Source organism: Astyanax mexicanus, chromosome 6 (assembly GCF_023375975.1).
Source record: "Astyanax mexicanus isolate ESR-SI-001 chromosome 6, AstMex3_surface, whole genome shotgun sequence".
Lineage (NCBI taxonomy): Eukaryota > Metazoa > Chordata > Actinopteri > Characiformes > Acestrorhamphidae > Astyanax > Astyanax mexicanus.
In genome coordinates, this window is record NC_064413.1 from 43,137,263 (window position 1) to 43,149,493 (window position 12,231).

Genomic DNA, 12,231 nt, shown 5'->3' on the forward strand with positions numbered 1-12,231 from the left:
TAGCTGCTCTGTGGTGAACATGTGGGTTCCTGACTGTTGAAGAAGAGAATGAAAGGAGGATATTAATAAAATATGCAGAGAAACAGATACAGAACTACAGTCTGTAATTATATAACTATAAAGTGGAAAATGGATAATGGCAAAAGATTTTAACTGCATGCTCTGTAAGTACTTATGTGAGAGGACAAGCTATAACTGAGAATTTTGCCATAAATGTCTAGTGAATTGAAACAAACACAAATATAGTATAGTATTGTTTAAACCATGTTTTTCAGATGAAATGCATACAGTAAAAGTTCCTGTTTCAGAATAAATATAATTAAAGAAAAAGAGAACATGTCATATACTGCAGATTTATTTTGACACTGATTTGGAAAAGCTTGGTTGTGAAATCTCACACTAACTTTTCTGTGTAGACTGTGCTTCCCTTCTGTGAACTGGATGCATGTTTTTAAAACAGTGTGTGTAGAGCAGGCACTAAAAGGCAGATTAAGTCCATAATTCCAAGGCTAAAGAGTTATTCTTCTTAAAGAATGGAGGAGCTGGTATAAAGGAGATATAAACCCAGCAGAGGATCTTGGGTGTTAGGTGTGAATTATTTATATTATTATTTATACTTATGATGAACATGATAAAATTTCTTTCATGGCAAAAGATTTTGATGTTTCTCATTTAAAAAAATGTCTGTAAGTGAGCTATCAAAGGTTTGCTGATTTTGATTGGTGTTGCCGGTGATGGTAATATAAAATCTTTTTAAATGCATATATAAATATTGTTGTTTTTCTGTAAAACGCTAGCTTTCAAACTGTTTTTAAAATAAAAGTAAGACTGTAATTTGAACTACAAACCACATTCGTTCATATATACTATTTAGTCATTTTAACACATTTATTGTGAATATATTGCACTGAATTGCTTACTAGTTTGATCTTACATCCAGCTGTCAATCATACAAATCTAAAATTCAGTCTAAATAAGCAACTTTTTCTAAAAAATAGCTTAGTATTTATAAGTAATTTATTTGTCACAAAGTCACAAACTGTGAAATTAGCTAACTAAATGTAACTAAGTAATTTAACCTAATATTTAAGGCCAATATTTGACCCTACAAAATACTTGTACATGTGAGGGTTACAAGAGTTACATGTGTATATTTACAATATAAAATTCATCACTAAATATATCATGGTTTTACATTGTGGTAGTATATATGTAGTATATGTTATTTCACAGTTCGTCCTCTTGTTGTCCTTTTTATTTATTTATTTTCGTATACATTGACCCTAATAGCCTGGGTATGTTTTGTTATAGTTAAAGCTTTAAACAGTTTAATAATAAAGTAGTATAAGTAAAATGTATTCTATTTAAAAAAAATAGTAAGAAAACTGTATGTGAGGGGGGTTTAATAATTAGCAAATTATTATTTGTTAATGATGGATTAACCTGCTGATTTGTCGATTGATTGGAGGACTTTTAAACTATAAAAAAATAGCAACAAATTGGTGCGGTTCTCTGTTCAGTTGCATATTTTTTCCAATTCCAGTTTTGAGCAGATAAACACATGATAATATGATAAGATAGAATAAGTTGGCTGCACATTTTTGCTATTTTGCTGTTATGTTTTAGTTACTCTTCTTTACTGCAACATCAGTATAATAAAAGCTTTAAGCTTTTTTGTGCTGAAATCAAATTTGTTCAAGCTCTGCTCACTGCCTCAGTTCTGCCACAAACAGGATCCAGTCCTCCAATCTGATTTGTTTTTCATCTTTACTTTCTTATTAGATTTGTGTGTTATTATTAGGACAGCTTGTGATTATTTGCCAGAAAGGCTGTTCAGCACATGATGAACGTGATCCAACTCTGAATTCTAAGGATCTGGCTGGACGTGACTTTTTTTCAAAGTTTAGACCTCAAGGAAAATGTCAGGCATATCAGATATGTGTTTAAAAAAATAAAGAAAAAGGAATACACGGACTTGACTGTGGGAAAATAAACCGTTTGGCTGCCTGTGTAAAATAGAGCCCTAGGCTTTTCTAATCATGTTGTGCTGGCTGATCTCTCTCACAGCTCAGGCTGGTTGCCCTGAACACGCCACAGACTGGGGACCTGGGCTCCATCCACTCAGCGAACAGGCAGTGCCGGCTGCAGGCTCAGGCTATGGGGATACGAGACGTGTACAAGGCCTTCCTCTCTCACCACCTGCAGGACCTGAGCGACGTGGTGCAGGCACCCTACCGCACCAGCATACCCATTGTTAACCTCAGGGTGAGTGAACCACACGCCTTCACACTTATTCACATGTGTTAACTATAGTCTATAACATTTCTAAGCCTAGGCTGCAGCTGCGACAGGCTACATGCTCAGCCACTATGCCATAGAAGGCTGTATCAAAATAAAAACACTTTATATACAGCTGAGAAATGCAGACAGTGCTCAAAGCAATTTTGAGGACACAACTGATGTACCGTTCCGGCCCTCAGTTGCCCACAGTTACCTGTGCACATACAACATAAATAACAGCACCATGAAAACTGGGATATTATGACAGAAAGCAGAGCCTCTATAGCAAAGTATATTATAAAATTATATATTTTATAATTATAATTCATTTCCATCAAGAAATGAAAAAGCATGCAACTTTCAGGCCACAATTAAAAGAGCAGGAACTTTCTGTTGACGTCACCACAAAGCCTTGTTAGACTGGTCTATTTCTGTGAACAACAAACTACTAAAAAGGTGTCTTATATAGTATAGGCTTTCCTTATTCCTGTTTGAAGACAGAACAGGAGACGTGTTGTGCATACATTCTTTCTTTTTAACTCTGACACTGTCATTCAAAAAACAAAAACTTCTTCATCTTTAATAGCAAGATTTTTATATTTGTTGAGAAAAATATATATATATATATATTTTTTTTAGTCTACTTTTTGTTCAAACTGTGAAAAAGAGCAGAAATTAAGATTTGCAGGACACCAATGATTTACTTATTAAGTTATTTTTTTCTGTACAATATTTTTATGTAACTCCTATTATACTGGTTAAGGTCCAATTCGGGAATGTCCAAATCAGTCTCATTAGATAATCCCTGCACTTACAAACATACACTAGCAGTTTCTACAGTACATACACAGATTATTACAGTAATTACAGATAAATGACAAAGCAGGGTGAGACATTCACTGTGTACCATTACAGCAATTAACTGTCAGCAGTTTCTACAGTATAGTATCATGTAGTATAGTATAGTATAGTATAGTATAGTATAGTATAGTAGTAAAACACCTACACTACACTGATTGCCAGTTTATATCAGCAAGCAAATTGGGCCTGATTCACCAGTCAATCTCAATTTACATTCGTTTTTTTTACAATCCTGTGCTCTAAAACACATCATGACACTGATTTAAACCTTCTATTAGGATTTTATTGTCAAGAACAAATGAAAAAAAATATAACTCAGGAAGATACTGGTGAATTAGCAGATATGTAGATATCATGCCATTTTATATTCTTCAGTTCTTTATCTATTCACTTGTAGTTTAATAAAGCAAGTACAGGTTCTGTGTATGTTTAATGTGTTATTACCTATGTAATTCATTATATAATTAAACTAAAGGGGTATTTAAATGTGTAAATTTAACACTGAATTTGTTGTTTATAATAGGTTTAACACACCAAAATATTCAGCTTGACTGAGCAGCTGATTGTTAAAAGACATTAATACATTAATACAGTGCTGTGTAAAATAAGATACATATGATTTTAAGTATTCAAACAAAAATAAACAGAAGTAAAGTATTTTCTCCAGTTTGAGTCTGTGTGTGTGTGTGTATTTGTGTGTGATTCAGTGACCGATGTTGTCTTTTTTCATTCGAAGGGTGAGATTCTGTTCAAGAACTGGGAGAGCATCTTCTCCAACCATCTCCTCCCTTCTGGGATCCCCCTCTACTCGTTTGATGGACGGGATGTGATGAGCGATCCCTTCTGGTCAGTTGACTCTCCAAATTCAAATCAAAGATCAGTTTGGCTTGAGTCACTTTATCTTTAATCAGGGAGTCTGTAAATGATGTGGTGACTCAGTGAGGTCGGTGTATTAGCAGGAGAATCACTGGAGCGATGCATGAGAGAGAAAGAGATTTATTGCAGTGTTTTAAAGTTCTGTGATGGAAAATCATATGTCAGGGCATATGAAGTGCTATTATGCAATGATATACACAGCATTTATTGTTTTTATTAGGCCGAGTTGAAAAGAAACAACGCAGGATGACTCACTGAAACATTTGTGACTCATCTTGTGATGGAGATCAAAACCAGCCCATTTTAATTACTTCAGCCGCAAAACACAGGACTTGTTGCGTTTTTTTTTTGATGACTGTTTTATGTGAATTGTAAGCTGAATGCTGTAATTGTGTCTTGTAATTGTGACAATCTTTATAGAATTCATCACTATAAATTTGCACGTTCTCCCCGTGTCTGCGTGGGTTTCCTCCGGGTTCTCCGGTTTCCCCCCACAGTCCAAAGATGGCACGTTCAGGCTAATTGGAACTTGATTGAAATTGCCCCTTAGGTGTGAGTGTGTGAGTGAATGTGTCTGTACTGTTACCGAGTCCTCTTCTGAGGACGAGATCATAGAACCTTGTGAATAAACGTTACCTAATAAACGTTAACGTTAGCTGACGAGCTGATGTGGCGTTAAACTCGACTGACCTGACCTGACCTGCAAATTGCTGTATTTCAAAGAAACGTTTACATAAACATATACAGGGAAATATGCTGTGATCCACCACTATTTGCTGATGTTTGCTGCTATTTCTGGAATCCCATCACACTGATTGCCCCTTATTTAGGAAAAACCTGCAGCAAACATCTAATGCAGTTCCAGCCTGCAGACGCAGAGCATTTCCCTGAAATGACGCCTGAGACGAGCAGGGCTGCCCAGCCACAAACCAGACAGCAGAGGCTGCACCTATCCGTCCCCTTGCCTGTTTTCCTCCACTAGCGTATATTTACAACTAGCTTTGCTCGTTGGTACTCTGTTTATGTCTATTTATACCCTGTGATGGTAAATATAGCTCCTCGTACCGTGCACGGTGGGGGAGTTAGACAGTACAGCTGCAATTGTGGTTAGTGTGTGGCCTTTTTAGAGCTGTTTGTGAAGTTGGGCTCTTCGAGCCATGTGGCTGCTCCCATTTCAGCTGAGGTATGAATGGATGTAGCAGAAGAGAGCTGTTGGTCTTGCTGCTGCTGTTGCTGCTTCTGATGATGATGAGAGCTGGAGGCTTCAGCAACATATTTACAACTTAGAGCAAAGAAATGATGCCATGCACTGTAAACTGAATGGGTTCCATGTAGTGCTTTGGCTTGTAACAATAGTGGGGCCATTTTTAGTGCTTTATAGCTTTCTTTTTTGGGATCTTACCCTGTTTTCTCCACAATTTACTGTAGTTGTTTCCAATTACCACCCACTAGCCAGGACTCCCCCTATTATATGAGAGAGTGTTTGGAGATTGAAGACTGGCATGTGCTTTCTGCAAGTCATAAGATGATCCATACCGCTTCTTTTTGCTGCTAATGCAACTTCATTGGACAGCTCAACACGCCTGGAGGAAAATACTAACTGCACTGATTAGAATCATGATAAAGGAATGATTAGAAGAAGAATGAAGTCCCATCCTACCCACACAGAGAGACCAGTAAGACCTATCTCCCAATGACAGTGCCAACACTCCTGCCACCCAGGAGCTAAACTGTTTTTCACAAGATTCTATTAAGACACATGCAGATGTATCCATCTCATGTATGTTAAAAACATTTTACCCAAAAAAGGAATCATATGGAACATTCAGATGCTAGTCATGATTCCATATAAGTAAATATGAAGGACGTTTTCCTTATGAATGTAGACATGTAGACATTTCAGGTCATTATAATTACAGCTAGTCTAAAATGTGGTAAGAATGAAACAATGAAACACATTTTGTTTGTTGCAGAGGTCACTACACATAATTATGAGACATAATCTGTCAGGTAGGTCTTCAGTGGGTGTATAGAAGGGGTAATATAGTGAAGTCTGCTATGTCTTTGCTGGTTGAATTCGGGTCAATTTTGAAATTCCGTTACGACCCGGTTTAGGGTCAGGCCATAACAGAAAATGACAGTGGGCTCTCTCCACAGACCCTCTGCCAGACCAAACACCAGACACTGAAAATGAATTAAATCAGGATGAATTTAAAGGTGAGCATAGGCCAAAATAACAAATAAAACCAACTAACAAACAGTTAAACTAAAGAAAACAAAATACATAAACTACCCTGACTTCCTGTCACCAAAACAGGAAAAAAAAGATAGCAAAACAAAATGACACTCACCCCCTACTTTACCCAAAGAAAAATGTAAATTGTGACAAAAACTAAAACAACAAACAGAATACTAAATGGAGATGCTGGGTTGGTCTGAGCAGGAAGTTGTTCCAGGTCAGGAAAGGGGGGAGCCCTTAACGTCTCTCTCAGTTCAGGCTTTTTCTGTTGTCCTTTTATAGAGTGTGCCCGTGGTGGCCAATCATGGTCCAGCAACTAAAAACTAAACACACAAACAGCACAGAGGGCACACAAGTTAAATAATACGACCAGAGGTGGTAACAAACAGCATTTTATTCCATATGCACCAGTTACACAAAAATACCCATTCTCACTAAAATGCTGAGGGCAGCCAAAAAGGAACTGTCTGAAATGGCTAAAAAGTCTATTCAAAGAGGAAATGAGATTAGGTGGAGTAGGACAGAGGGTGTGTGAAGGTGTCGTACAGTGTGATACACACACATTGGTTCCCAATGGCACAAAGAATGTAAGTGTTCCGGCACTTACTATCTTACTATCATACTCCTATAAAGGTACATTTACTTCATAGCATATGTAGCACTATCAAGCTATAATGGATGGATGGCAGATATTACAGATCCACACAATATTAGAACGTCATAAACTGTGAGTCATACACTGCCCTGCTAATAATAGTCGTGCGAGAGATAACCAGCGAGTGAGTTGCCATTTGAGAACAGCAGAACTCCATGTCCTGTCCTTAGATTTTTTTTTATTAGATTAGTCTAATATTAAATGTAATTTTCTAAACTCTTATTAGAAGTGGCTTCCATTTATAGTAGCTGTCCAGAGGAGAGCCAGCTGGACTGTGTGGTCAGGAGTTGGTGCACCACTTGCGCTCCATGTTTTGGCATGCTAAGCAGCACATGGGACTGAGTCTCTGAATGAGATTGATGAGCTACATAAAGGGTTTGGCCACGAGAGGGCAATAATAACTATGTTGTTATATCAGATTATACACTTTGCTCAGGAGCCTCTCAAACCATGATGAATTGATTAGTGAAGTTCAGTCCAGTCATATTGAATCAATGGTTTGTGCTGAAGGAAAATCTCCTGAAAAAGGACATTTTAGCTATTTTAGTAATTTCAGGCAGCTCTCCAGCAGGGATACATATACAGGACTGGGCAAAAAGCATTGGGCATCTAACCAACCTGTTTTAGAATCATAAACAGAACATCTGATTGTAGTTTATAAAGGATTGATTAGATAAACCAGGTTTTGTTGACCTTTTCTTCTATTTATTTTTATATTTATTGCAATATCATGTTTCTATGAGAAAATAAAGTCGTAATGCTTCTTAAGAACCTATTTCCAATGTTCCTAGCTTATCCAAGATCAAAATTAGTTCAAGGCTATTGCTCAGTATTGTGTGTATTCTTTAAGTGCTCCTTGCTATACCAGTGGAGTGGATGGAATTAAACCACATACAACTTCTCTTCTAGACTTTTTGTTTAGTACAAAAGTTTTCTGTACATAAACAAAATAACATTGTGTTGTTTATAATTCAAACATATCATCTTGCCTGAATTATACAAAAAATATTTGAAAAACAATTGGGATTTAGGTCCATAATATTTGAATCTATATATAATGTATTTACACAAATCAAGCATAGCATTATGGCTACCTTATTGTTTCTCTGCATACTTTATTATCCACCTTTCATCCTGTTCTTCAATGCTTAAGATCCCACAGGATAGACCACCACAGAACAGCTATTATTTGACACTGGCATGGTGGCAGTGTGTGTTAGTGTGTGGTGCACTTAGGCCCACAATAACTCACCTCAACGTGCCTTTTGCAGTCATTTAGTCCACCGTGGGCAATGCTAAAATCACTATTACAAACTGTACAGCGGGCAAGGCTTTAAATGTTTTTTACTTTTACCAGACATGGATATACTTTAGAGTAGTCAGAGATGAAATGAGTTTTAATGGGAGCCATGATGCTCCTGAACTCATCCCATCCAGGAGGGTCAGAAAAAAAAACACTGCCCACCCTCACTAAAAAACAACGGATTCTCTTGTAGACTCTTTGCATGTAAGAGGCCAATCAGAACCCTCTCTGTTTTGCATGAGCTTTATGAATATGCACACGAGGGAGCGCTTTTCTCTCCCTCTCTTTCCCACACGCGATTGGTTCACTCTTGCATATTTGTGCTCTTGGGCCACTCGTTCTAGATTCAGCGTGATTGATATGCGGTAGACTTCCGCAACTTCTGGGAGACTTGGGATGTCTGCAAGTGTATCACAAACAGCAGTGCTGCTGGAGGTTTTAAACACCTCAGTGTCTCTGCTGGACTGAGAATAGTCCACCAACAGAATCTTATATCAACTGATGAAACACTACAGGATGACCAACACTAATCTATGTAGGCATGTCAAATAGAGTGTACAGTGAGTGGACACAGTGTCCTATATGATAAGTGGCGCTAAAAAATGGATAATGGACGTAGATGAGTGTAGGTGTAGACAAAAAGGTGGTCATATTGTTATGCTTAATCAGTGTGAATTACTGTATAAGTTTATTTTATAAACCATTATAAATGACATTAGTAGGCATGATAAATAAGTACAAGTGACTTCACTTAAATATTTGTGTGTGTGTGTTTGTGTGTGCATTGTCTTTTCACAGGCCACAGAAGGCCATATGGCACGGTTCCTCAGAGGGTGGCAGGCGTCTGGATGATAAGAACTGCGAGTCGTGGAGGGCAGGCGACATGGCCATCACCGGTCAGGCTTCCTTCCTCTACAGCGGCCTGCTGAGTCAGCAGACCCGCAGCTGCTCCAACCACTTCATCATCCTGTGCATCGAGACCAGTCCCGACCACAACACCATCGAAGAGCTCAGACGGGCACAGTACCGCCACAGACGCTGGCATTACAGATACTAACGTCTGTGCCACACTACACAGCCTCTGCCACCAGACCGTCAACATTCCAGAAGGTGTAAATATACGTAAGCTGATCGAAGACCACATCCATTCGTCCAGAAGCCAATAAGCCGCCACAGTGCGGCTCTTTTATCAGGTTTTCACCACATGGACATCCGTAGCAAAAGCAAAGCCATTTCTCTCCGAATGTAAAGTGGCGTGACGTCCGTGTCTCAGCAGAGGGATGCACCGGGCCTCAACCCCAAACTCGCTATTTTGATGCACTGTATTTTCTCATTTTTCTTATTTTGTTTTTCAGTTCCGATTCTCCAAATCCATAGATGTCTGCTTTTTTTGTTACATCGAGTCATCGTTTCATCTTGAATAACAAAAGTGTCAGTATTTAATTTAATTTCAGTGTTTTTTATTTATACCTGACCGCACATAATCTAAATATGTCAGAAAGATTAAGGATGAATATGTAATTTATAGTTCCAGTTGTTCAGATGAACCCTGCTCCTGTTTTAATGCCTCATTGATAAAAGAGAAGATTTTATACGGCATCTCTGTTGATGAAAATGATTTTCCTTTTTTTTGTAGCTCATGGAAATGTGACTGCAGATTGTTTTTCCAGAGCGTAAAAAGTCCTTTCTTTCCAGTGTGCATCAATTTTAGAACTAAAAACTTGAGCAGTGTTTAGAGAGGAGGAGTATTTTTTATTGTAACTGGTGCCTATGGAATAAAACCTCTTTTTCAAATACCTTGTCTATGTAGTCATGTGTCTGCCATGTTTTAGAAAGTAGTGAAAGTAAAATAATAAGTATTAGGAAAGCTTCACTGAAGAAGTTGAGGTATTAGCAGAGTGCTAATGCTGTGCATTAATAATAATAATAATAATAATAATACATTTTATTTTTATAGCGCTTTTCAGGATACTCAAAGACGCTTTACATTGCATAAAAAAATAAAATAAAAAAAACACAATATGAAAATACATAGGAAATAATCAACATCATCATCATCATCAACATCATCAATACCATACAATAGAAATCAAATAGAGCAAAACAATCAATGCATAAAAGATAGAAAATTTAAAATGTAATTTAATGAGTTAAAAACAGATGAAGAAAAAGGGAGGAGAGGAAAAAAGAAGAGGCACACAGAAATGTTGCATCATGCGTTGAAAGCAGATCTGAAAAGGTGAGTTTTGAGGAGAGATTTAAAAGTGGGAAGATCAGAGCAGGCGCGGATGTGTTTTGGGAGAGAGTTCCACAGGGAGGGGGCAGCTATGGAAAACGCTCTGTCGCCCCAGGTCCGGTGCTTGGTTCTACCAATGGAGAGTAGATTGGCGTCAGATGATCGAAGTGAACGGGAAGGAGTATGATAATGAAGCAGGTCAGTGAGGTAGGGAGGGGCCTGATTATGGAGAGCTTTGTGAGTAAATAAAAGAATTTTGAATTGAATACGATGAGTGACAGGGAGCCAGTGAAGGTGTTGGAGGACAGGTGTAATGTGGTCGCGGGAGGGAGAATGAGTGAGGAGACGTGCAGCGCAGTTCTGAATATATTGAAGTTTATTTAAAATTTTGTTAGATGTGCCATAAAGAATGCTGTTGCAGTAGTCAATTTTAGATGTAATGAAAGCGTGGATCAGGGTTTCAGCGGAGGAAAAGGAAAGTGATGGACGAAGGCGTGCAATGTTTTTTAGATGAAAAAAAGCAGATTTTGTGATTTGATTTACATGATTGTCAAATGAAAGATTACTGTCAAAAATGACTCCAAGATTACGGATGTTTGAGGAAGGAGACAATGTAGAGTTGTCAATCGTGAGCTGGAAGTTTGTTGTGTTTTTGTCAGGGATCATTAGAATGATCTTGCAGTGTACCAAGATATTTTGGACAATTTCATGCTTCCCAACCTGTGAGAACAGTTGAGGGATGATCCCTTCCTGTTCCATCATGACTGTGCAACAGTGCACAAAGCAAGGTCCATAAAGAAATGGATACGCCAATTTGATGTGGAAGAACTTGACCAGCCTGCACCTCAGCGAGTCCTGACCTCAACCTGACAGAACACCTTCGGGGTTTTAAGAATTGTCAAAGTCAAAGTCAAAGTGGTTTTATTGTCATTTCAGCTATATACAGAGTACACAGTGAAACGAAACAACGTTCCTCCAGGGACCATGGTGCACATAAACACAGTGTATACAGAACAATAGTGCAACAGTACAAAAGTGCAGACAGACAATACAACACAATACAGACAAAGAATAATAAATAACAAGACAGTGTTAAAATTATGCAGTGTGCAAAAAGTGTGCAAAAAAGACCAGTGAGGTAGTAATTACCTCTATTACACAGTGTGCAATAGAGTCCAGTGAGGTAGTAGGGTTTTTAGTGCTTTCCATTTTCTGGGGTAAGTGGGGTAAGAGTGTGTGTGCATGTACAGAAAAAACATCAGTTCAGTCTCTGCAGTTAAGGAGTCTGATGGCTTGGGGGTAGAAGCTGTTGCAGAATCTGGTCGTGCTGGACCGGATGCTGCGGTACCTTCTTCCCGAAGGCAGGAGGGAGAACAGTTTGTGTGAGGGATGGGTGGGGTCATTCACAATGCTGGTTGCTCTGCGGATGCTGCGGGTGGTGTAAATGTCCGTGATGGAGGGGAGAGAGACGCCGATGATCCTCTCAAAATTGGTGTAATTCATAAGGAATCCATCAGGAATTAGGAATTCATTAGGTTAAATCTGATATAAGAAAGTCCTCAAACACTAGGAGAAAAGATCACATGCGGCTGACATCAGGCTAGCTTAGAGTGTCACACCATTGTGCTCCCTGAACGTAGTGTATTTCCACAGCTCAAAATAGCCCTGATGGCAAGTCTTGAAATAATGTGGTATGATTTCATCCAACTGCCTGTTATTTTATAGGCAAGTTTACACCTCCTAAAATCAGTGTGTAACACGTTGAGTTCTGAGGGAACTGT

General features: G+C 38.4%; 1 protein-coding gene across 2 annotated transcripts in view; it reads left to right on the forward strand.

The window, feature by feature from the left end:
* col15a1a (collagen, type XV, alpha 1a) overlaps positions 1 to 10,010 on the forward strand; it is a 121,436-nt gene extending 111,426 nt beyond the window's left edge. For both annotated transcript variants that reach the window (XM_049480444.1, XM_049480445.1), the window contains 3 exons: positions 2,068 to 2,265; positions 3,878 to 3,987; positions 9,013 to 10,010. In XM_049480444.1, the coding sequence (XP_049336401.1) occupies positions 2,068 to 2,265; positions 3,878 to 3,987; positions 9,013 to 9,271 (567 nt within the window). In that variant the 3' untranslated portion in view covers positions 9,272 to 10,010. The remainder of the gene's footprint in view (positions 1 to 2,067; positions 2,266 to 3,877; positions 3,988 to 9,012) is intronic.
* The last annotated feature ends 2,221 nt before the right edge of the window (positions 10,011 to 12,231 follow it).